Genomic DNA, 27,860 nt, shown 5'->3' on the forward strand with positions numbered 1-27,860 from the left:
GTAAAGACATTTATAATGTTACAAAAGATTAGATTTCAGATAAACACTGTTCTTTTGAACTTTCTATTCATCAAATAATCCTGAAAAAAATATTGTACACAAATATTTTGTACAATTGTACACATTAAATGTTTCTTGAGCAGCAGATCAGCATATTAGAATGATTTCTGAAGGATCATGTGACACTGAAGACTGGAGCAATGATGCTGAAAATTCAGCTTTGCATCACAGGAATAAATTACTTTGTCAAATATATTCAAATAGAAAACAGTTATTTTAAATTGTAATAATATTTCACAATATTACTGTTTTTTACTGTATTTTTAATTAAATAAATGTAGCCTTGGTGAGCAGACGAAACTTCTTTTAAAAACATTAAAAATCTTAGTGGTTCCAAACTTTTGGACTGTACTGTGTATATATATATATATATATATATATATATATATATATATATATATATATATATATATATATATATATATATATATATACTGTGTAAATTAAAAAGAATAAAGTCAAATTTTTAAAAATGCTTACCTGTCAGAAATATGCTAAAACAATTCCTTGGAAAATTATAAATTTTACACAATTGTAATTTAAAACAAATCTTTCTTTTATTATTTTCAAATCACTGCCATACAGATATTACACAAAACTAAAGAATGGTTGAAAACGATTCAGACTTTCATAAAAATGAGTCCTTTTCATAAAACAGTCCCCTGCTAGTACAAAACGCACAAGAGCATGATGCTTCCTTTCAGAAGAAACAAACAGAATTCATGGGAAATTTGCCATAGATACGGTGAATATTTCAGTGGGCCTGCTTTATCCTCAGCATTTATCCAAAGTTTGCACAAATAAAAATGTTACCGCACTTTCAGAAAGTGTTTTATCAGTAGAAAATATCTAGAATAAGTGCCTCATGGGACAGTTTATGAACAAATACTGTACAGATACCAGTTATTAACCATAAACATGACAAATGATTTAGCAAGATTTCTAAATATGAAATTAAAATGTATTCAACACCCTCATATCTGGAATTCTCAGCACTGAGGACCACAAAAACTTCTGCAAACCAAAGAACAGACATCTGAAGTGTTTATTTTGGCTGTCCGTTGGGCATTTCCATGGCTGGATGAGTGAACATTAAATTTCTGGCACAAAGTGAGCTGTAACTATAAAGACTGAAGACCTGGTGTGATGAGATGCATCAGGCTACTGTAGTATAGGATGTCCATCAAACTCTTACATGCTGACAGCGAGAACAGAACATTCACAGTAGGTCAGTGACCTTCACTGTCCTCAATGGAGCTTCTCCAGTTTGGCCTGAAGGGATTTAAAGTTGCGTATAATGTCCTGCAGGGCAGCGTTCGGACTCAAGGACTGCAGCTCCACCAGATAACCACAGATATTATCCAGACAAGCGTTGGTAAACCTCCGTCTGCAATGAACCCCAGAGTGAGTGAATGAAGGCAAAATATGAAATACATAAAAGATCTGGAGGACAAGATGTTTACCTGTCATAGGTGGGCACACGGCTGGGATCATCCACATATCCCGACAGGAGCACATGGATGCACTGGACCAGGTGAAGGGGTTTCTTCAGGCGCTGCCAACACGGGTCCTAAAGAGAAACACAGAAATGATCGATTGCTGCAAAAAAGTCTAAGTCTCAAACTCAAAATGATGATTTGGATGCAAGAATCAACGCTTGTTTTTTTTGTGTTTTTTTATTTTTTACACATTTTACAGGGCTAGTAAAAAAGTAAAATAAAATAGATAATTTTTTAAAAATAAAACAAATTAATAAATATAGTATATAACTATAATATAAAACTACTTTAAATAAATATACAACTACTGCAAAGCAATCCTTAATAGAATTTGGATTAATAAAAAAAAAGAAAATACAATTTTTAAAAATTATGAAAATAAATAAGTACAAAAACAATCATTATTATGGATTAATAAATAAATAAATATGTTTTTAAAGTAAATAAATATATAACTACCATTAAGCAATCCTTAAGATGATTATGGATTAATGAATCAATAATAATAAAATAAAAAAAACTAAATGAAAAAAATATATTTTATAAAAATATTAAATAAATAAGTACACAAACAATTCTTAATCGGATTGTGGATTCATAAAAAATAAAAATAAAAATAATTGAAAGAAATGTTTAAGTAAATAAATATATAACTACCGTTAAGCAATCCTTAATATGATTATGGATTAATATTTTTTTTTAATTAAAAAATTTATTTTAAAAAAATATTAAATAAAAAAAATAAGCATACCTAAACAGTCCTTAAGAGAATTATGGATTAATTAATAAATAAATTAAAATTTAAGGTAAATAAATATATAACTACCCTTAAGCAATCTTTAAGATTATGGATTAATAAATCAATAATAAAAAAATAAAAAAAATACCAAAAAATATATATATATATTTTTTTTAAATATTAAATAAATAAATAAGTGCACAAAAATCCTTAATAGGATTATGGATTCATAAAAAAAAAATAATAATAAATGTTTAAGTAAATAAATATTTAACTACCAATAAGCAGTCCTTAAAAGGATTATGGATTAATAAAATATTTCTTTTTTTAAATATTAAATAAATACACTAAAACAGTCCTTAAGAGGATCATGGATTGATAAATCAATTAAAAAAAAAACCAAAAAAAGAAAAAAAAAAAAGAAAAAAAAAAAAAGGTAAATAAATAAGTACACTTAATCCTTGAGAGGATTATGGGAAAATGAGATATTGAGTGGGTGAGATGCCCGTCTAATCTAAATGCCACAGTAGTTTCCACTCAGTTCTCGTACCCTCGTCTTGAAGAGCTGGTCATAGACCTCCAGCATCCGCGGAAGCTGAACTCCAATTTCCTGCATGGTGAAGGTGACAAAGCCCACGTCCCAGTTTAACCGGCACACTTCCTGTTCCAGAAACTTCACCAGGAAGTCTGAAGATCACATAAAACAGCAGAAGATTAGATTATAAACAAGAGAAAAATCACTTGAGCTCCACAATCACACGGATCAGGGAAGCCAAACGGTACCTAACGGAAAGTATCGTGGTGTCCCAGCGTACAACTTCCCCAGCGACACCAGCTTTAGGCTCAGAGCTCTCATACGGTCCGCCGGACTCATGGCCACACTGTCGCTCAACTCTGAAACACAAAACAAGCCATCAGACACACGGATCCACACGAACACAGGAAGACGACCTGCCCGGAGAGGACTTACCCTTCTCAATGATCTCCTGCCACAGCGAGTGCACCAGGATCGGATCCGAATGTCCCGCACAGTGAATTATAGCCAGCTTACACTCCGACAACCGGAAATGATCCGCAAACTCTCCATACAGCTACAGAGGAAAACAGCAGAGGAAATGTTTAGATTAGGAGGAGCACCTGTGAGCGACTCAAACACCTTCACTTACCTTGGTAATGTCCATGAGCTCAGAGTCCAGCTGCGTAATGGCTCCCTGCACAGAGGGATGCTGGGAATACTGTCTGCGCAGGGTTTCCTGGATCTGCACCTGAATCCGCACCACCTGGAGGATCAAAGCAGCATTACAGGTTTCTGCAGTATTCATGACGGTACATTTAAGACTGTTTTAAGACCTTTAAAGGCCAAGTAAAGAAAATTAAGGAATAAATTAAATCTAAATGTTTACGGAGTATGGAAGCTTGTTTCTACCACCGAATGAAAAACCTAAAATGGTAATTGCGACTTTCTCACAATTGCGAGTTTACATCTTGCAACTCGGCCTTCTTTTCTTATTCTGCCAGTTATAAAGTCAGAATTGCGAGTTATAAAGTCCAATTCTGAGGGGAAAAAAGACTGACATTTTTCTCAGAATTGCGACTTCTGACTTTATATCACGTAATTCTGACTATAACTCGCAATTGACTAATTTGCAATTTTGACTTTATAACTCGCGATTTTGACTATAATTTGCGATTTAGACTAAATTTGGGATTTTGACTTTATAACTCACAATTTTGACTATAATTTGCAATTTTGACTTTATAACTCACAATTTTGACTATAATTTGTGATTTTGACTTTATAACTCACGATTTTGACTAAATTTGCGATTTTGACTTTATAACTCACAATTTTGACTAAATTTGCGTTTTTGACTTTATAACTCGCGATTTTGACTATAATCTGTGATTTTGACTATAACTCGCAATTTTGACTAATTTGCAATTTTGACTTTATAACTCACAATTTTGACTATAATTTGTGATTTTGACTTTATAACTCACGATTTTTACTAAATTTGCGATTTTGACTTTATAACTCACAATTTTGACTATAATTTGCGATTTTGACTTTATAACTCACGATTTTGACTAAATTTGCGTTTTTGACTTTATAACTCGCGATTTTGACTATAATCTGTGATTTTGACTATAACTCGCAATTTTGACTAATTTGCAATTTTGACTTTATAACTTGCGATTTTGACTTTATAACTCACAATTTTGACTATAATTTGCGATTTTGACTTTATAACTCACGATTTTGACTAAATTTGCGTTTTTGACTTTATAACTCGCGATTTTGACTATAATCTGTGATTTTGACTATAACTCGCAATTTTGACTAATTTGCAATTTTGACTTTATAACTCACGATTTTGACTATAATTTGCGATTTTGACTTTATAACTCACGATTTTAACTAAATTTGCGATTTTGACTTTATAACTCACAATTTTGACTATAATTTGCTATTTTGACTTTATAACTCACAATTTTGACTATAATTTGCTATTTTGACTTTATAACTCACGATTTTGACTAAATTTGCGATTCTGACTTTATAACTCGCGATTTTGACTAAATTTGCGATTCTGACTTTATAACTCGCGATTTTGACTATAATCTGTGATTTTGACTATAACTCGCGATTTGACTATAATTTGCGATTTTGACTTTATAACTCGCGATTTTGACTATAATTTGCGATTTTGACTTTATAACTCACAATTTTGACTATAATTTGCTATTTTGACTTTATAACTCACAATTTTGACTATAATTTGCTATTTTGACTGTATAACTCGCGATTTTGACTAAATTTGCGATTCTGACTTTATAACTCGCGATTTTGACTATAATCTGTGATTTTGACTATAACTCGCGATTTGACTATAATTTGCGATTTTGACTTTATAACTCGCGATTTTGACTATAATTTGCGATTTTGACTTTATAACTCGCAATTTTGACTATAATTTGCGATTTTGACTAATTTGCAATTTTGACTTTATAACTCGCAATTTTGACTATAATTTGCGATTTTGACTAATTTCCGATTTTGACTTTATAACTCGCAATTTTGACTATAATTTGCGATTTTGACTTTATAACTCGCAATTTGACTATAATTTGCGATTTTGACTAATTTGCAATTTTGACTTTATAACTCGCGATTTTAACTATAATTTGCGATTTTGACTTTATAACTCGCAATTTGACTATAATTTGCGATTTTGACTAATTTGCAATTTTGACTATAACTTGCGATTTCGACTATAATTTGCGATTTTGACAATATCACGCAATTTTGACTGTATCAGGTAATTTTGACTATAACTCACAGTTGTGATTAATTTGCAATTCTGACTTAACTTGAAATTTTGATTTTATAACTTGCGATTTTGACTAATTTGCAATTCTGACTTAACTTGAAATTTTGACTTTATAACTCATGATTTTGACTATAATTTGCCATTTTGACTATCGCACAATTGCAACTTTATATTTAGCAATTCTGACTGAAAGGTGGTCATCAGCAGCTGCTTCTGTGTCATTACCTCCATCTTCTCCTCCAGTTCATGCAGAAACTCTCCATCGGCTCCCAGTGAAGACACGCAGGACGAGCTCTTGGCGGAGAGGATGGCCCTTGAGATGTACTCCAAACGCTGCTTCAGAGAGATCTCAGTGCTGCACGCACACAGAACTAACATTAAACACTCGACACCACCAGGATGAGGCAAACTGAACCTTTGAGGCTTCATACAAATGTAAAAAACAGAAATACCAATATTTAAATGAACCAATTAGATTTCAGAGGGCGGGGCTAACCAACACGATACCTGTGCATGTCTGCCAGTCGCGCCAGCACGTGCGCCGCTTTGCCAAAGCTTCTGTTCTTCTCGTAGTATCGCCACAGCAGGTCCATGTTACGCACTTTACTCTGGTCCTGTTTGATCATGTGCATCAGATGATCCTCGAGGTACGGAGAATTCACCTGGACCAGAGGAGAAAGGGTCCTTAACACTCAGAGCAAGACCTTAAGCTATGTTACAAAACTCTGCATCATATTTGTCATACCTCCAGAAGTTTGTCGGTAAGATCGGCCTGAATGAGCCAGTTATAGAGAGCGATGTGGAAGAGCTCGTCTTGAGATCTCTGAGCAAGACCCAGCATCTGCTCGAACTGTGTGAACAATCAGTGCTGTTACTGTTCATTCATCTACAGCTATTAAAAAAACGTTTTCTTTCATTGAAGTAAAGGGTGAAAATAAAATAAAAGAAATACTAGATGAAAAACAAATTTAAAATAAGCAAGCAAGTGAAATAAAATAATTTGAAAATAATTCAAATAAGTTAAAGTACTAAACAAGCTTATTACAGTTTTGGTTTTTATTTACTTTTCAAAATCAAATTATTATTTTTTTTATTATTAAGTCTTTTTGTTAGTTTTATTATTGTACACATAGGTCTTTTATTTTTAGATTTTATTTAGTTTTTCAAGGTCATATTTTTTATTTCATTTGAATAAATAGATGTACAAATAAAAAAAACTCAAATAAAACTGAATTAAAAACTAAATAAATTTATAAATAAATGAATTAAAAATAAATAAGTAAATAATAAAAATAAATTAAATGAAAACTAAAAACACAAAATAGATACACTAAACACCAAAAATAAATAAAAAAGCTAAATAAAAAATAAAACGCAACTTAAAAAAAAAGCTAAAATAAGTCAAATAAGTTGAAGTACTAAATAATGTTATAGTTTTATTATATTTAATCAAATTATGTAGTTTAATTTGTTATTTTACCAAGTATGTTAGTTATAGTTTTGTACACATTTTGTCTTTTATTTTTACATTTTATTTAGTTTTTCAAAAGTTTTTTCCCCTGTTTCAGTTAATTAATAAAATAAAAAATTAGAAATGTGGCCTTGGCAACTAACTGAAATAAAGCTAAATAAAAATACAAAAAATACAGTAAAAAGACAAAAGCACATAGCAAAATTACCACCTAATGAAAAAAAAAAAAGGCCAAATCAAAATATAAAGTAGTACTATAATAGAAAACCTCAATAACACTGCATCAAACAGGTTTAAACTCTAGCAGGTGGCATGTAACTCACATGGGCGGCAGCATCCTCATTGCTCAACATGTTGGGGTCAGAGGTCATGACGGGCGGTCCGGGCTGTTTTGGGACACTGGGAGACTGAGGAGCTGCTTTACTCTGATTCACCAACTCCTGCATGGTGTCCGTGATGCATTTATAACAGGACAGTCTGGACAAACAAGTAATAAATGATTTATTTATGACCAGATTCGAACCTGCAACTTCCACATGAGCACCTTAGGATCCTATATGATGTATATACGTGTGTACTGACCTCTCCTGGCACGCCTGCTGGCCGGTGGAGTCCTCCTCCGGTTCTCCGTTCCTGTAGAAGTGCGGCCCCAGTTTCTGAGGGTCTTTCTTATCAGCGGCTGTGAGACACAGCTCCACCACGCCCTCATAGAAGCGCACTGAACGGGAGCAGAAGAGGATCAGTTTGTTATGTAAAGATCGCTCAGTTCCTCTGCATTTAAAGCAGATCCGCTCAGACGCTCACCTTGCCGGTACTGCGAGCAGACGAGCGGCAGGTCTGTATGATGGCTGATCTGCTGATAGAGGCGGAGGGATTCCTTCAGCGTTCGCTCCTTATCGAGCTTGTTCTGGATCTGTCTGGAGCTCTGGAGCAGCTCATTGGCCTGTGAGGAGGGAAAGAGATTCTCATACAAAGACCTTCAGTTCTGTATTTTTAATTTCAAAAGTAACAAAAGAATTGAACATGGAAACCAAAGTGGAAATAAGATCAGTGGTATTTTTAAATAAATAAAAATCAAACTATTTCACTAAATAAATGTGAATAAAAAACTAAAATAAATGAAAAAAAAAAAAAAAAAAAAAAAAAAAAAAATTAAAAAATACAATATAGATAAACAAAAACAACTAAAGAAAATAACGAAAGTAAATAAAACGAAAAAAAAAATAACCCAAAACTAAAAAATTAAATAATTTAAAAACGCCCTAAAAAAAAAAACAACTAAAATTTATAATATATAAAAATAAGCTAAATAATAAATACGCACACTAAAAAAAAAAAAAATCTATATTAATAAATTAACTAAATAAAACTGATTCCTTTCCCACAAATGTAAATAAAAAATAAAAAAACTAGAATAAATAAAGAAATAAAAAGAAAACAATAAATAAAAAAATGAAAAAACATAGATAAACAAAAACGTAAAATAACTGAATAAATAAATAAAATGAAGAAACTAAAAATAAATTAAATAGAAATTAAAACCACACCAAAAAACTAAAATAAAAACTAAAATTTATAAATAATACTTAAAAATAAGATAAATAATAAATATGTGCACTAAAAACAAAACAAAGAACCCCCCCCACCAAAATTAATAAATTAACTAAAAAACGATTCCTTTCCCACAAATGTAAATAAAAAATAAACTAAAATAAAATGAAAAACTGGAATAAAAAAACAATAAAAAAAAAAAAAAAAGTATAAATACACAAAAAATAACGAATGTAAATAAAACGAAAAAACTAATTTAAACTATTTTTATTTTAAAGTTATTAATTTAAATAAAAAAAACCCACTACAAATAACTAAAAAAAAAATTAAACAATTAAAAATATAAAACACTAAAAACACAAATAATAAACCCAAATAAATTTTCAAAAAACAAACAAAAAAACCCACTAAACAATAAATACATACACTAAAAAAGAAAACACTAATAATAAAATAAATAATAAATAAATTAACTAAACAAAACTGTGATTCCTTCCCCACAGCTACCAGTTATTTTTCCATCTGTGTAGTGTGTATGTGTAGTGTTTTTGTAGTGTATGTGTAGTGTGTGTGTGTAGTGTGTGTGTGTGTGTAGTGTGTGTGTGTCTCAGTGGAGTGTGAGAATCTCAGGTACCTTCGAGCAGATGCTGTCATCACTGCTGTACAGCAGAGGGCAGATGTCTCTCAGGTGAGCGCTGACCGTGTCTACAGACGCGCTGTCTTTGATGTACACGTTAATGAGGGCGGTGACGAGAGCGCCGGTCAGCTCGCGCCCAGAAACAACCACGTCCTTAAAACTCACGGCCTTAATCTGATCCTGAAACTCCTGAGAGGGGAAGAAAACCAGCGAGGGAAATGATAGAAACGGAAACCCTTCAAAATAAAAGTCTAGATATAGAAATCGTTATCAATAGTCACTAGAGTTCACTATGTGTCGTACCTTGGGCATCTCAGAGATGATGAGGCTGAACTGATGGTCACACAGAAGCTTCCAGAGCGCCAGCGTCTGACAGGAGCGATGAATCAACTGCTGCATGGCCTGAAGAGACGCTTTCTCGAACGCCTGAGCCTCGGCTGAGGAACAAACGTGAGAAGATGGTGAACATCGGGACGCACCGATACCGATAATTCTTTATATTTGATTATTGGTCAAAGCCTTTGTACTATAAAAGACTCGTATTAATATAAATAGTATTTTAGTATTTATATTAGTATTTAAGCTAACACTAGCAAAGCTTAATGACTATCCTAGGACAACATGCTAAAAAAAAAAAATAGCAACACGCTAATTCATGTGATTAACACGCTAAACCATGCTAGCAACATGCTAATTCATACTAGCAAAGTGTTAAATCATGCTAATAATGTGTTAAATGTTATCAACATGTTAATTCATATTAACATTACAAGATGGTAACATGATAATTAATGCTAGCTAAGTGTTAAAACATGCTAGCAAAATGCTAATTCATGTTAATGTGCTTAAACATGCTAATTAATGCCAGCAACTTGTTAAAACATGCTAGCAACATGGTACTTCCTGCTAACAATGTGCTAAAACATGCTAATTCATGCCAGCAACTTGTTAAAACGTGCTAACAACATGGTAATTCAGGTTAACAAAGCATTAAATCATGTTAACAATGTGTTAAAACATGTTAACTCATGTTAACTATGTGTTAAAAAAATGCTAACAACGGTAATTCATGCTAGTTGTGTTAAAACGTTAATAAAATGTTAACTCATTCTAGCAGTTAAATCATGCTAGCAATGTGCTAAAAAATGTCAGCAACATGTTAATTCATATTAACATGTTAAAAGATGCTAACAACATAATTCATGATAGCAAAGTGTTAAAACATGCTAGTTTATGCTAGCAACGTGCTAAAACATGTAGACTACGCATGTTAACTCATTCTAACAAGTGTTAAATAATGCCAGCAATGTGTTAAAGCATGCTAGTAAAATGTTAATTCATGTTAAAAATGTGGTAAAACATGCTAATTCATGTTAGTAATGTGTCAAAACAATATTTATATTAGTATTTAAGTTAACACTAACAAAGCTTAATGACTATCCTAGGACAAAATGCTAAAAAAAAAAACAACAACAACAACGTGCTAATTCATGCTATTAACACGCTAAAACATGCTAACAACATGATAGCAAAGTATTAAATCATGCTAGCAATGTGTTAAAACATGTTACCAACATGGTAATTAATGCTAACAATGTGTTCAAACACTAACAAGTTAACAAAGTGTTAAATCATGCTGGCAATGTTGTAAAACATGCTAGCAACATGGCAGTTGTGTTAAAACATGTTCATTCTAACAGTTAAATGATGCTAGCAATGTTTTAAAACATTAACATGTTAATCCATGTTAGCAATGTGTTAAAACATGCTAATTCATGTTAAAAGTGTTAAAACATGCTAGTTTATGCTAGCAACATGTTAAAAACATGGTAGCAAATGTTAAAACATGCTAATTCATGTTAACAATGTGTTAAAACATGCTAGTTTATCCTAGCAACATGTTAAAACATGCTAGCAAATTGTTAATTCATGTTAACAATGTGTTAAAACATGCTAATTCACGTTAACAATGTGCCAAAACATGCTAGCAACATGTTAATTCATGTTACCGATGTGGTAAATCCAGTTAACAAAATGCTAATTCATGCTACCAGTGTGTTAAATCATGCTAACAACATGTTAATTAGGAATGTGTTAAAACATGCTAGCAAAAAGTTAAAACATGTTGGTAAACATGCTAATTCATGCTAATAACATGCTAATCATGATAACAACCTACTAATCCATGTTAACATGCTAAAACATGCTAGTAAAATGTAAAACCTTCAACTTCAAGACGTTCAAAATTATTTTAAACTTTCAGATCAAAGTATGTCAAACTTTACTCATCTAATTATAATTTTATGTGCTGCACGTGTTGCACTTAACTGTACTTTCCTTTTTTAATTGTCTCCAATCATATTTCAAACAATTCACAAGCATCATGGCGAACAGTGTGACTCTGAAGTGTTTCAGCTGAAGGAAATAATCCATCATTTATCGACTTTAATATATCGGCCATATTTTCTTATCGCGCCGATAACATTAAAAATGAACATATATCGGCCGATACTGATATGGTGGCCGATATATCGTGCATCACCAGTACACACTAAAACTCACTGTGGTACTTCCTCTGAAGCTCCTGCTGTACTTGTTGAGAGCTGGAACCATCCGGACGCATGAATCCCAGAAGTCTCTGCTGCAGGTTTGCTGGTGAGCTGAAACTGCAGAGGTCAAATCAGTTAGAAAACCGCATCGCTACAAGAAACAGGCATTACTACAACATGAGGAAGTGACGGGGACCTACTTGGCCACACCCAGAGAAGAAGTCGGACTGAACTGGGAGTTTTTGTCCAGGAATTCCTTCAAACCCTGAAGCTCCATTAGGACGAGCTCCAGATCAGAGGAAGTGGCCGTACTCTCCAACTAAACATCAAACAACATCAATGAATCACACGAAAAGGTGCTGTGATGTCACACATTTCACACCAAAGACGTGTCAACCTCAGACTCGGACGTCACGCCCGGTAAAGTTCACAGTATAGCCTCTTTAAAACACGTCCAAGAGTTTCACACGCCGGTCTGTTATTGTTGGGACGCCGCCGTTACATTTCCACGCCTCTAAACTTGACGCAGAACAAAACGACTTGTGATTCTTTAACATGTCAGTCACATGGCCTCTGGGAAAGCTGTGATGGAGTCCAGAGCTTCTGCCGTCAGTCTGAACATCTGGCTACGCGAGAATAAACTGAACCTAAATGCACACAATGATTGACAGGCAGAGAACTTTTCTGATTGGCTAAAAGTTGCTGGAAGTGATGCACTACAAAAATCTGGAACGCAAGCGGAGCGGAAAAGTAAAAATGCTCCAAAATCTTTCATTACTCACAATAAAATAAACAAACAAAATAAATTAATAAAAAAAATTTGTAAAAATCCAAAAACTGTCGATCACAAAAACGAAATAAAATAAAATAAACAATTTCTGTAAAATTTCTCCAAAATGTCATTACTAACAAATAAAATTAATTAATTAACAAACAAAAAAATAATAATAATAAATAACATTTTTACAAAAATGTAAAAATATTCTAAAAATCAGTCATTACTCACAATAAACAACAAAAAAAATAAATAAACAAAACAAAAAGCATTTGTAAAATTGCTCTAAAATATCACCAACAAGAAAATAAATAAATAAAAACAAAACAAAACAAAGAAAAAAAGCATTTGTGTAAAATTTCTCCAAAATCTGTCATTAACAATAAAATTAAAATAGATAAAAACAAAATAAATAAAACACATTTTTACAAAAACGTACAAATACTATAAAATCTGTCATTACTCACAATTAACAGAATGAACAAAAACAAAATAAAATAAATGAAACAAAATTCATTTTTTTGTAAAAAATTACATTTGCCAATAATCACAAACAAAATAAATAATAACTAATTAAATGAAAGTAAAATAATTTTTCTAAAATTTCTCCAAAATCTGCCATTACCGACAATAAACAAAACAAATAAACAAAATTTTTTGTAAAATTGCTTCAAAATCTGTCACTTCTAACAATAAAAATTAATTAATAAAAAAATAAAGAAAAATAAAAGAAAAACAACACATTTTTACAAAAATGTAAACTCTAAAATCTGTCATTACTTTGTCATTTAAACAAAATAAAATAAAAAAAGTATTTTTGTAAAAATCCAAAGTGTCAGTCAGAAAATAAATAATAATTAAATAAATGAAAGTAAAAGCATTTTTCTAAAATTCCTCCTAAATCTGCCATTACCCACAATAAACAAAACAAATAAGCAAAAGTTTTCGTAAAATTTCTTCAAAATCTGTCACTACTAACAATAAAAATTTATAAAAAATAAAGAAAAATAAAATAAAGAAAAACAAATTTTTACAAGAATGTAAAAACTAAACAAATTTTTTTTTGTAAAAATCCAAAGTGTCAATTACAAACAAAACTTAAAACAAATTAAATAAAAGCAAAAGCATTTTTGTAAAATTTCTCCAAAATCTGTCATTACTCACGATAAATAAATACTAAATAAAAACAAATAAATAAAAACGTTTTTGTAAAATTGCTTCACAATCTGTCACATAATTAGAAAATAGATAAAGACAAAATACATTTTACAAATATGCAATAATACTCCAAAATCTGTCATTACTCACAAAAGACACAGTCTGGCTGCCTTTGTTTATGATGGTCTCCATCGACAGACTCCCGTCCCAGATGTTCCTGTTTCAAAGCGTCAACATAAAGCAAGTCTTTATTAAAGAATCAGTCCAAACAGACGGTTATGAACATTCATAACGTCATAATGTCTGACTGACCCCAGTATACGTGTGAAGTAAATACAGATGCCGTTGTGTTTTCCGGAGAAGATGACCTCAGGTCCAGAAGACATAGCTGCGAGAGCGCCACCGCCGGGGCTCATGGGAGTAGCCGAGATGTAAGGGGTCGACATGGTTGGCGGAAACATGCCTGATGAGTCAAACGCATTTAAAAACAATATAGAGCAGGATCTGACTGGATTATTAGACTGTAATATTATTACATTAGATTATTTGTTTACATTAACATGCAAAATATTACGAAAAAGACAACAAAAAGATGCATTATGGGCCTGGAATAGAGACAGACAGGAGCGTTACTGACAGACTGGGAAGAGAGGAGCTGCAACAATGAGGAAAATAATATGAAAACCTGCCCAAAAACATCATCTTTAACATCAGCTCTACTAGTACACACTGATTAGTGAAGCGGTCACTTGTCTGAGGGGAAGTTTTATACCTGGGGCAGGTGTGGCAAGAAAACTGGGGTTTGGTAGGGGGCTGCCGACAGGCATTGGGGATCCTACAATCACAGCAGACTACAGATTAGACATTAGTCAACACTCACAGCTTCTAGTGTGTGATTCCACATGGTTAATGGTTACAACAAGATTATTGTGTGGCATGCTGAATTGCTTCTCACCTGGTACAGGAGAGCTGAAGAGCGGGCCGACGTTACTGGGTGCAGAGATGGCAGATGGGAAACGCATCTGAGCCTCTCCACCGTACCTGCATAGAAACACCTCAAAACGTCAAATCAGGCTGAGCAACGTATAAATACTCGCAATACTAGGGCCCTATGAAATCCGTTTTATTTTTTTCCCAAATTATGTTTTTTCCGTTTTAATTTTTCTGGATTCTGTTTTTAAATTTTTTTTGACTCCATTTTAAATTTTGTTTTGGTTAAATTAAATTTTAGTAATCAAAAAGCATGTCAAATTTTCCAACAATTTATTAAAAGTTTAACAACTTTTTTTATTTTTTTAGGGCCCTATGATATATGTTTTATTCTTTCCCCTCAAAATTTTATTTATTTATTTATTCTGTTTTCTGGATTCCATTTTAATGGTTAAATTAAATTTTAGTAATCAAAAAGCATGTCAAATTTTCCAACAATTTATTAAAAGTTTAACAAAAAAATTAAAATATTTTAGGGCCCTATGATATACATTTTATTCTTTCCCCTCAAATTATTACTTTTTTTTTTTTTTACCAAATTCCGTTTTTTTCCGTTTTAATTTTTCTGGATTCCGTTTTTTTCTGGTTTTAATTTTTTTTGACTCCATTTTAAATTTTGTTTTGATTAAATTAAATTTTAGTAATCAAAAAGCATGTCAAATTTATTAAAAGTTTAACAATTTTTTTTTATTTTTTTAGGGCCCTATGATATACGTTTTATTCTTTCCCCTCAAAATTTTATTTATTTATTTATTTATTTATTTTTTTTTTTTTTTACCAAATTCTGTTTTCTGGATTCCATTTTAATGGTTACATTAAATTTTAGTAATCAAAAAGCATGTCAAATTTTCCAACAATTTATTAAAAGTTTAACAAAAAAAAATTTAATATTTTAGGGCCCTATGATATATATTTTATTCTTTCCCCTCAAATTTTTATTTTATTTTATTTTTTTACCAAATTCCGGTTTTTTTCCGTTTTAATTTTTCTGGATTTCGTTTTCTTCCATTTTTTTTTTTACTCCATTTTAATGGTTAAATTAAATTTTAGTAATCAAAAAGCATGTCTAATTAATTAAAAAGATGAATCTTGTCCAATTTACCAACAATTTTTTTAAAGTTTAACAAAACAAATAAAATAAATTTTTTAGGGCCCTATGATATACGTTTTATTCTTTCCCCTCAAATTTTATTTATCATCAAATTCTGTTTTCTGGATTCCATTTTAATGGTTTAATTACATTTTAGTAATCAAAAAGCATGTCAAATTTTCCAACAATTTATTAAAAGTTTAACAATTTTTTTTATTTTTTTAGGGCCCTATGATATATGTTTTATTCTTTCCCCTCAAATTTTTTTTTTTTTTTAACCAAATTCTGTTTTCTGGATTCCATTTTAATGGTTACATTAAATTTTAGTAATCAAAAAGCATGTCAAATTTTCCAACAATTTATTAAAAGTTTAACAAAAAAAATTAAATATTTTAGGGCCCTATGATATACATTTTATTCTTTCCCCTTAAAATTTTTATTTTATTTTATTTTTTTACCAAATTCCGTTTTTTTTTCCGTTTTAATTTTTCTGGATTTCGTTTTCTTCCATTTTTTTTTTTTACTCCATTTTAATGGTTAAATTAAATTTTAGTAATCAAAAAGCATGTCTAATTAATTAAAAAGATGAATCTTGTCCAATTTACCAACAATTTTTTAAAAGTTTAACAAAACAAATAAAATAAATTTTTTAGGGCCCTATGATATACGTTTTATTCTTTCCCCTCAAATTTTATTTATCATCAAATTCTGTTTTCTGGATTCCATTTTAATGGTTTAATTACATTTTATTAATCAAAAAGCAAGTCTAATTAATTGAATTATTAAAAACAACAATATTTATTAATTAAAAAAAATATATATTTTTATGAAATTATTAGTTTTTTCAGAAATTCTGTTGTGTATTTTAATTTTTCCGGCAATCAAATGAACGCATACCATTTAATTTATCTTTTAATCATGAAATTAAACTTTTTTGTCAAACAATGTGCTGCACAACAGAGCTTTACCGTTAAAATTAAAACATGGAAGAAAAACTGAGATTACTCCTTAAAAATATAGTTTTAATAATTTATTATTAAATTAATTTATCTAAATTCTACTGTACAACAGTAATATGTTTGTCAAGTTAAATCGAACTTTTATTTTGACGGTTTGCCTAGAGCTTTGAGTTTCTCTGTGTTTATGACGGTAGTTTTCTCAAACGAAGCGGTTAAATGCTGATGAAGTGACTTTCAGAGCGGCTCTGGAGATGAATTCATGCGTTCATATAGTGAGGCGACAGAGGACGAAAACACCGCGAGCGTCGCACGTGCTTCAGCGTGCGTGCGCGGCGGTGTGAGGTAAATGAACCCACGTTTCTGCATCATTCAGAGGCACACAGACATGCAGGATTCATGTCTTTCTGCGGTCTAATATTCACGGACACTAGTCTGTATGGCGATTTGATTTAAGTGTACTGACCTGATTTAAATTCATCAAAAATTTGACAAATTCCGTGACATTCCGCGTTATACACTAAATTCCGTTTTTATGACTGAATTCCGCGATTCCGTCCGCGTTTTCTGCATCGCGGAACTCATAGGGCCCTACAATACTTCCATGACGATTTTGTTGGCCATATAAAATTAAGAAACATTGCATATCTGACCTGAAGAAGGCTCGAGTGGCCCATACAGACACCTCTCGATCACTCGCTGCGGTGGAACAGGCCAAGATGAGCGCCGTGGCACACGCCTGCTCTTCCTGTGAAGAGAGGTGAATATTTATTATCAAACACAATAATGTCACGATATTAAAAGAATAAGCATGACGACACGTACCCTGTGCAGCTTAAAGAACCTCTCGATCTCCTCGCTCTCGCCTCCGGCGCTGCTCACCAGCAGGTGGCGCAACTGATCCACCGGCCTCAGCTTGTGGAAGATGTGACTCCCCTGCAGACGGTAAAGCAAACAGTAAGAAGAAGAACATGAAGGATATCACACGGATGTCATCAACGGGAAGATAAATCACCTGAGCGGACAAGAGAACAAATTTCTGGGGCGGGATGTTGTGCTGCTGAACCACTAAAGGAGAATCAGTGACCGGAATGAGGTCTTTATTCAGAGGAGTGAGGATTCTGGGAGATTTCGTCTCCTCGATTGAACACAGAGCCCACGAGTGACCGTCCACATTCACCGTCATCTGAAGGAACAAGACAAAAAACATGGGCGTCAGAGCGGCATCTTAATGCAAGATATATCGGTAACATTTTTAATGTCATCATTATCGGCCAGATAAGAAAATTTGGCTGAAATATTAAAGATGATAAATAATGGATTATTTCCTTCAGATGCAAAACTGTCTGCCATGATGACTTTGAATTACTTGAAATATCATTGAAATATGATTCAGTGCAACATGTGCAGCGAGAGTTCGTTATATCGGCTCCAAAATATTATAATGAGAACATTATAATTGTGTGTTTAGGACATGACTTTTGTTTTTGTAATCATCAGGCTCTCAAAAATTACATAAAAATTTGGATGTAGATTTATCGGCCAATATATCGGTTTTCAAATATAAATAATTATCGGTTATCAAAATTTTCATATCAGTGCATCCCTAGCTTGTACTTTTTCCTCCATAGAGTTATAACATATTGCATATATGTATTTCTATTTCTATTGTTTTTATTAGTTTGTGTTTGTTTTTATTTCATCATTTTTTAATCTGTGGTTTGTATGCAATGCCACAATTCTCAGTTGCTGTAGATATTGTAAAACTATGGTTTTCTTATAACTATATTGTTATTTGCATGGTTTTTAAATCAAATTTAAGACTTTAAGACCTGCACAAATTAAATTAATACTGTATGCAGGGTTGAGAAAGATCAAGTCAAAGCATAAAAAGACAATTTAAACAAAATTTACAGTTTAAATCATACAGATAGACAAAAACAAAAAGGTTTAAAAAATTACAAACCTAACATTTCAGTTTTTTAACTTTTTTTTTTTAAAGAAAAAGGATGTCAAAATTAAAAAGCATTATATTTATATTAATTTAAAATATTACTTAAAGGTGCACTATGTAATATTTTCTGTCCACTAGAGGTCGCTAGAGGTCTATTCAAAACAAAGGCATAGCTTGATGACGGCAAGTTTGAAACTGAGTTTAACAAGTTTAAAACTGCAATTTTCTCACGATTTACAAATATTCTAAGTACTCAAGTGAACAAAATATATAACACTGGCCTAGTGGTTTAGATATTTTACTGCAAAAATATTATATATTGCACCTTTAATATGGTTTAATATTCACATTAAGTCATATCGCGATTGCTGATTTCTGTCTTCAGAATTTAAGACCTCTTAAAGTGATAATTAAGAATTTTCTTATATCATTTAAGACTTTTTATGGCCTTAAATTTGATAAATCTGAATTTAAGACTTAAGGACTTTAGACATACTGAACGACGTGACATTTATTCACATCACATGTTAACAAAGAGGTAGGGTTATGCTCACGGGACACAGCAGTTATTCACAATCACAAAAGTTTAGTATTTGCATGCGTTTTAAGCCGTCTTTTATTCGCACACTGTTCTGACACGTGCTTTTCTGACAGCATACACCCGAAGCGCACACTAACAGCCCGTGTGAGTACTGAACTAAGTTATCTATAGTGTCTTATTGTGCTTAAACCGGTAAATATACACAAGGTTTGGCAGAAAACCAGATGCGTGACTGTATATTAGATCCGTGCATGCGGTCTTAAAGGGACAGCAGCCTAATAAACCTTGTCATTAATGTTAAACAGCAAAAGAGAGAAAATCACTTACTGCTCTTCACCCAATAACTTTAATAAGAATAAATGTATATATAATTTACACAGTAAAGTCTATGTAGTGTTTTATTTTTACATTTGTTTATTAAATTTCTTGCTTGAATGCTATTAAATACACCTACTGTGAAAAAAATAAAAGCACTGTTTATTTCATTTGTATATTTTACGTTGTATTTGTAATGTGCATCTTTGTTCTTATTTTTAATAACGAAGATAAAATAATGAAAGATTTTCATGTTCGCCCACCCTTACTTTGGCCTAAACGGTCTGTCATTCTTTTTCCATTTACATTTTGTTACCATATAAGGCTACATTTTTTAAAATAGGGAAATTAGTTTGGCTGTACTGCTCAGTCATTTGCAAAATAGTAAAATCAACCTGACCTGCGCTTCCATGAGGGGCTTTTTAAATGGAAATGAATCGTGGTTGATGCACCACAGAACATCGTTGTCTTCCGTCTCAGACGAGGCCATCAGCAAAACACCTTTACTGTACAGAGCCTTGTGTACTTTAGCTGGTTTCTGGAGTGTGGAGGACGCAGAGAATCCGGGCGGCAGACGCACATGCACCAGCGCCAGGATGCAGGGCCGGGCCGGGACGTGTTTGGCGTTGGGCGGAGCAAAAGGGATGGTGCTAAAGTAAAGACGCACACCTGCACAACACACAGAAACACAACTATATGTACACAGATCAATGCTTCATTAGTCTGCATTTATAAATGATGTGTTCATACCAGCATGAGTGACGGCCAACAGCTGACAGTCTGACGACTCGGAGCGATCGATAACTGCGATCTGAACGATGGGTTTGAACACGGAGCGATCGATCGTCCTGCAAAAATGATGCAATGACACATTAACATGATAATGATAAATGCATTATACAGGTGAATTACAATTTAACAAGAAAAACACTATTAGTAATCATATCGGTGTAAAGCAATATGATCAATTTAATTAATTTTACATTTATTAAGGATAATGATGCATTTATTATTAATAATAAAATTATATTTTATTTTAAAAATAAACTAATATTATTAATAATAATTACTAAAATAATATAATGTAGGGAGTGCACTATATATCGGTGACCATATCGTTTTTGACCAATATTAGTATTTTGCAATACATTTAAAAAAAGATAAAGATACATCTATTATTTAATGATTTATTTTAAAAATAAAATATTAATAATTAGTAAAATAATGTAATTATTATTTTTCCAATTATTTTTTAAATTTATTATTATATTATTAATATTAAAATAATGTTAATTATTATTAATTATATATAATGTTAATAATTATTTTTAACATTATTGATGATGATTAATTAATATAACATATTATAATATTATTAATATCAATAATTATAAAATAAAAAAGTACAAATATAAATTAATGAAAACAAATGAATACTTATAATACTTTCAAAAATGTATAATTTTTTTTTTACATTCAAAGATTTATTTATATAAACAACATTATAATACTACTAATAATATCAATAATTATTATTAAAAAATAAATATACAATTTTAAATTAATAAAAACAAATGAACATAATACTTATTTATATTAAATATTTTTACAAGTATTAAAAATTAATTTATATAACATTATAATACTATTAATAATATCATGATTATTATAAAATAAAATGTACAATTATAAATTAATAAAAACAAATGAATATTTATAATACTTACAAAAAATTTGATTTGATGAAAATTTACATGTATTAAAATCAATTTAAATAATACTATTAATGAAATTATTATAAAATAAAAAAATAAATGTACAATTATAAGTTAATAAAAACAAATGAATACTTTTAATACTTACAAAAATGCATATTAAAGATAATATATTGATCCTTATTTTATCATTCAAATTGGTTATCAGCTATCTATTTATCAGCCAAAATATTTCTACATGCACATCCACGCAGAAAGCGCAGGCGAAGCTCTACCTGGCGATGTTTCCAGCTGCCGAGACGATGGAGCTCTGAGACATGGCGGCGACTCGACTCATTCCCTGCCCATCAGCGCCGAGATCATACACCTGACGGACACGAGAACACATTAGGACGCCACTCAAAACCGTAAACACCACAGCATGTGATTCATTATCAGAGCACACACCTGCAGAACACCCTTCTCTGAGCGCGTGTATAAAATGTGCTGTGAATTGTCAACAGCAATTTGGACGACGGGATCTGCAACAAACGACGAGATTCAAATGAGAAACATGACACGAAAGCACAATGTTCATCTGCTGAATGACGTTCCTACCGTCCTCAGAGAAGGAGAACTGCAGCAGTGACGGGATGAGGAAGGACAGGCTGCTCTTGGAGTGGTTGATCTTCCTGCAGCGCTGACTGAACCAGCCCGCTTCAGCCTGATAGGCGATCTCGTACAGGCAGCCGTCTTTCCCCGCCATGAAGATCCGGCCCACGTCCGTGGAGGTGACGGCCAGCAGGTAGGTGTTATCCGTGGGGATGGAATAGAGAGGATCCGGCAGAAGCTGCATGGCTCCTGACATGCTGTCATTCAAACCTGCTGGAGGGTTGAGAATAAATCCTGTGTGAACACTATGGCTGTGACGATGATATAAAGTGAATCTCAATAAAGATGTTGCTTTAACATTTATGTAAATATATCCTCATATCTAGGGTGTGCGATATATACTGTCTGCAAAGAAATTATGGTTTTTGAGGAAAACATTCCAGGATTTTTCTCCATATAGTGGACTTCACTGGGGTTCAACGGGTTCAAATGTCAGTTTCAGTGCAGCTTCAAAGAGCTCTACATGATCCCAGACGAGGAATAAGAGTCTCATCTAGAGAAACCATCGGCCATTTTTTAAAAAAATAAATAAAAAATTATATACTTTTTAACCACAAATGCTTGTCTTGCACTGCTCTGTGACATAATCATGTTGGAAAGGTCATGGAAAAACCACGGTAGGATGAAAAACTCATTTTCTCCAACTTCAAAATCATCCAACATTGTTGTTTTACCTTTTTTTGTAAAGAAATTTGATTTAGTCTTTGACGTTCGCTTTGTAAACACTGGATCGGTACTTCCACCTACATCACGTGTGACCTTTCCAACATGATTACGTCATGCGTGGAGCATCACAGAGCAGTGCAAGATGAGCATTTGTGGTTAAAAAGTATAAAATTTTTAGTATTTTTAGAAAATGACTGATGGTTTCTCTAGATAAGACTCGTATTCCTCGTCTGGGATCATGTAGAGCTCTTTGAAGCTGCACTGAAACTGACATTTGGACCTTCAACCCGTTGAACCCCAGTGAAGTCCACTATATGGAGAAAAATCCTGGAATGTTTTCCTGAAAAACCTTCATTTCAAGAGAAGACATGAACATCTTGGATGACATAGGGGTGAGTAAATTATCAGTAAATAGTGTGAACTAGCCCTTTAAATAAAAGTGAAACATGTATTTGTCCTATTGTTTGTAAATTGATTTTGCTCTTATTTGCAGTAAAAAATAAAAATAATAATATTTTTATTATTATTATTTTATTATTTATATATATATATATTTATATATATATATATATATATATATATATATATATATATATATATATATATATAGAGATGCACCGAGAGAGAGAGAGAGAGAGAGAGAGAGAAAATTGAGTATATTTAGTATAATTTTTAGTATTTATTATAATTTAGTATATATATATATATATATATATATATATATATATATATATATATATATATATATATATATATATATATAAAAAGAGATGCACCGATACTAAATTTCTCTGCTGATACCGATTGCCGATTATTCAGAATGATATCGGCCGATACCAATAGTTTGGTTTTTCTTAAGGAAAAAAAATCTCTCCCAAATAATGTTGCAAATTATACAGGGAACCTCTCATTTCATACACTATAATATTAGAGGATACAATTAACCGCAGAGGTATTATATTCAGCTGCTGTTTATTTTCAGATATAATAATTACACTCGAATAAACACTGAAACGTTTGTATTAGTATCACAAAAGGTAGTTTCATAAGCACTTGTTGTCTTCATGGCAAATTTACACAAACATAATTATTAAGAGTAAATAAGCTCCTCTCTAGTGTTTTTTATATATTGATAGCCAAGGAACTGTGAACACTGGAAAACATTCCTGAGGTAAATTTGACATTGTTCACAAGCTGTTTTATTGATGTCTTTAATAAAGTGATTACATGAGACATGATACATTCCGGTAAGTTGTACTATATCTTTCAAGATGTAGTTGTCTATGTTTCTTCAGTAGAACACAAATTATGATTTTTAACTCCAACCGTTCCGTCTGTCATCAAATAATGCAAGTGAATGGGAACATAACAGTAAATAAAACTTTTAGACAAGTCCAAATTAAACCCTGAGCTCGTGACGACACATTGATGTCCTAAGACAAGAAACGATCGGTTTGTGCGAGAAACCGAACAGTATTTATATCATTTTTTTACCTCTAATACACCACTATGTCTAATATAGTGATGTCTCGCTCTCATTGAAGTATGTTCGTGAGACATCACTGCCGCTGTCAGAGCGCGATCAGACCAAATGAATCGAGTGATGAATGCAGTTGGACATAGTGGTGTATTAGAGGTAAAAAATTATATAAATACTGTTCGGTTTCTCACACAAACCGATCGTTTCGTGTCTTAAGACTCAATGTGTCGTCACGAGCCGCAGGGTTTAATTTGATTTGTCTAAGCAAGCTTTATTTACTCTTATATTCCAAGTTCCCGCTGACTTGCATTATACCACTGACAGACGGCAACGGTTGCAGTTAAAAATCATCATTTGTGTTCTACTGAGAAACAAAGTCATCACCTTGGATGCGCTGGGGGTAACGATAAACCATTTATTTTTGTGAACTTCCCTTTAATAAAGTGAACATGAGACACGATACATCCGGTAAGTGACTAATCTTTCAACATACCTTTTAATGATCATGCATGTTTTTGGAGATATAACTTGTATTGAACGCCATTTATTGTTTGAATTTCATGATAAAATGGACAGAATTTGAAAACTGAAACTTTCATTTTTATCAGAAGTAACAAAGATTTTTGTGATTATTGGATGGGAGGCGCTACAGATAATATCTGATGTAGGAAAAAAACAAAAAAAACGCAGACCTGGCTTGAACTACGGGTGATTCATAGGATCAAAAAGAGCCTGCTTTAACGTCACTATTTTTAAACTGTTAATGCATTAAAATTCAACACAAGAGTGATTTTCTTCACACACAGTATGTATAAGTTGAAGTCTGAACATGTCTCTAATTATATATATATATATATATATATATATATATATATATATATATATATACACACATATATATATTTTAAGATATGATTTTAGTGAACACACACGCAAACGCTGATCAAATCCAAACACAACACTCACCTGTCTGGACTTTTGGGAAGCTCAATCCCAGGATCACAACATCCACCGGTGTGGCCAACACTAACAGGAAGTGGATGTGAGGCTGAAAAATACCTGTAACACCAAAGATTACCCACATCAGTTCAACATTTATAATACAAACACAATCAGTGATAAAACATCAAATTATGAAAACTAAGAATCTCCACAAGGAAATCTTGCAATGCATTACAGGTAATAATCAATCCATAATATTCTTAACTACTTCTGAGGGCGAGCACTAAATCAGAAAACTAACTCACCTGGCTTCGGTTTGACCAGTCCAACTGACAGTATAGTTTCACTGAGGCCGTCAAAATACGCCACATCACTCCTGAACAACACAGAAATCTCTATGAACGTCACGTATCTGAAATATCGAACTGATATCCGATCTGTTGATACTCACCCATCCTCATAATTCCACATAAAAATGTCATTATCAATAGTAAGCCACGCCCTGGAGATTTCAGGGAAAACTCCCATCATGCAGTTGCACTGCATATCTGTTAAGTGTCAATTAAGGCATTGCAAACAACTTAATGAAACTCAATATAGTGACACATATCAGGCTTCGCAAACAAGAACAAATGTAGGGCGGGGCTTGATTTTGTCTGTGTGGAACTGATTGGATGGTTGTGGTTTGCTATTGGTGGATCTCATGTGAGTGACAGGTTGCCCCGCCCTCGTCATCAGAGAAGAGACGGAGGGGAAGATGAGGAACATGAATTCAAAACAATGATAAATACTGCAATATTCCATAAATTGATGATTTCAGGGTGACTTTAATTGACACTTTGTTTGCAGAGATTATTGTAAAACTAAGCGCTTGGATGGTAGGATACGACCGAACTGCTCCACCAGCTCTGGGGGCAAAGGAACCCTGCGGATGGTGCTGAGCTCGGGAAGACTCGGAACGCTGATCAGACCCGGTCCCTGCAGAGGATAATCCATGTCCGACATTCCTGAGAGCGACGGCATATCTGCCAAACACCAGACACAAGAGTCTTAACAGGCATTGTGTTAAAGGGTTAGTTCACCCAAAAATGAAAATAACATCATTAATTACTCACCTTCATTCATCTTCAGAACACAAATTAAGACATTTTTGATGAAATCCGATGGCTCAGTGAGGTCTGAGCAATGACATTTCCTCTCTCAAGATCCATTAATGTACTAAAAACATATTTAAATCAGGTCATGTGAGTACAGTGGTTCAATATTAATATTATAAAGCCACAAGAATATTTTTGGTGCGCCAAAAAAACAAAATAACGACTTATATAGTGATGGCCGATTTCAAATCACTGCTTCAGGAAGCTTCGGAGCGTTATGAATCTTTTGTGTCGAATCATGATTCGGATCGCGTGTCAAACCGCCAAACTGCTGAAATCACGTGACTTTGGTGCTCCGAACCGCTGATTTGATTCATAATGCTCCGAAGCTTCCTGAAGCAGTGTTTTGAAATCGGCCATCACTAAATAAGTCATTATTTTGTTTTTTTGGTGCTTTATAATATTAATATTGAACCACTGTACTCACATGAACTGATTTAAATATGTTTTTAGTACATTAATGGATCTTGAGAGAGGAAATGTCATTGCTCAGGCCTCACTGAGCCATCGGATTTCATCAAAAATATCTTAATGTGTGTTCTGAAGATGAACGAAGGTCTTACGGGTGTGGAACGACATGAGGGTGAGAAATAAATGACATTATTTTCATTTTTGGGTGAACTAACCCTTTAACAAGAGGCAGTTTAACAGGAAGAACATCGACTCTTACTATGTGACGGGACATTGAGGAGCTCGGACAGGTCTGGGAAACAACGGTCCTCCTGCAGATGCCTGTCAATCAAGCGGCCGGAGTTTTCCAAAGCCTCCTGAAGAACTGCAGCTGGACTACTGGAGCCCAGACTGGACGGCATGATCACTGGAGACTACACAAACCACCTGAGATGGAAGAACAATGAAATTAGTATTACAATACATACATATTACCATGTATGTATATATATATATATATATATATATATATATATATATATATATATATATATATGGGAAAAAATATTCTTTCAAGTAAGATTTGTATTCATTGAACCCATAATGAAGATTATATGTTAATATGTGAAGCTGCTTCTGTTATATAACCTAGAAAATATAAAATGTTTAAGTAAATAATAACTAAAGTGAGTCGTGTGTTTGACATCATCACGAAATCATTTCTTTATATAGTATGCGACTGTAATAACAGCCATATCCAAACATAATACACAAACAATGTGCTTTAATTTACCCGATTTGGAAATAAACATGTTTGATTAACTGAAGTTTAACAACACAACATGTTGAGTAGCTTTAGCCGTGCTGCTAACTCAAAATACAGACATTCTCTAAACAGCGTCACTTGAGCTCTGATTAAACACAAACTAAAATAAACTCACCTCTTTGATTGAAAAATTATATTCATAAAATATCAGCTGAAAGTGAAAGAAGAAAGTGAGTTTGTGGACTTCAGTGACTCCCGCCAAGCGCGTGCGACTGCGGCAGTGAGTGAAGCGCGCCGAAACCACACAAACACACACTGACGCATTTCAAAATAAAAGTCAGCGGTTTCTCCTGAAAAATTAATATTTATTATTGAGATAAGATTGTTCAATAATTTAAGTTGGTCTATTTTCTCTTAAAAAGGGCAGAAAGCGTGTTCATTTACTCATTTAAAGTCTATATATTTTTTTGAAGATA

At 32.6% G+C, this 27,860-nt stretch overlaps 1 protein-coding gene across 4 annotated transcripts; it reads right to left on the reverse strand.

Moving 5' to 3' along the window:
• Window positions 1-595: 595 nt before the first annotated feature.
• nup155 (nucleoporin 155) lies at window positions 596-27,713 on the reverse strand. Of its 4 annotated transcripts, none has more exons than XM_048181349.1 (34): window positions 27,560-27,713; window positions 26,899-27,065; window positions 25,959-26,096; window positions 25,523-25,619; window positions 25,377-25,447; window positions 25,096-25,188; window positions 21,930-22,193; window positions 21,780-21,853; window positions 21,608-21,699; window positions 20,368-20,465; window positions 20,018-20,286; window positions 17,823-17,993; window positions 17,633-17,743; window positions 17,461-17,555; window positions 14,727-14,812; window positions 14,544-14,606; window positions 14,084-14,234; window positions 13,922-13,988; window positions 12,039-12,157; window positions 11,852-11,955; window positions 9,593-9,726; window positions 9,287-9,478; window positions 7,906-8,044; window positions 7,684-7,819; window positions 7,425-7,578; window positions 6,376-6,480; window positions 6,138-6,292; window positions 5,856-5,985; window positions 3,465-3,578; window positions 3,269-3,389; window positions 3,082-3,192; window positions 2,849-2,985; window positions 1,524-1,630; window positions 596-1,447 (listed from the first exon to the last, which is right to left on the reverse strand). In XM_048181349.1, the coding sequence occupies exons 2-34, from the start codon at window positions 27,038-27,040 to the stop codon at window positions 1,309-1,311; spliced, it is 4,179 nt and encodes a 1,392-aa protein (XP_048037306.1). In that variant the 5' UTR covers window positions 27,041-27,065; window positions 27,560-27,713; the 3' UTR covers window positions 596-1,308. The 4 variants fall into 4 exon arrangements, with proteins under 4 accessions (XP_048037306.1, XP_048037305.1, XP_048037308.1 ...); XM_048181348.1 differs by having other exon boundaries at window positions 21,930-22,196; XM_048181351.1 differs by lacking the exon at window positions 14,544-14,606.
• Between the last annotated feature and the right edge of the window lie 147 nt (window positions 27,714-27,860).

Source organism: Megalobrama amblycephala, linkage group LG2 (genome assembly GCF_018812025.1).
Source record: "Megalobrama amblycephala isolate DHTTF-2021 linkage group LG2, ASM1881202v1, whole genome shotgun sequence".
Taxonomy (NCBI): domain Eukaryota; kingdom Metazoa; phylum Chordata; class Actinopteri; order Cypriniformes; family Xenocyprididae; genus Megalobrama; species Megalobrama amblycephala.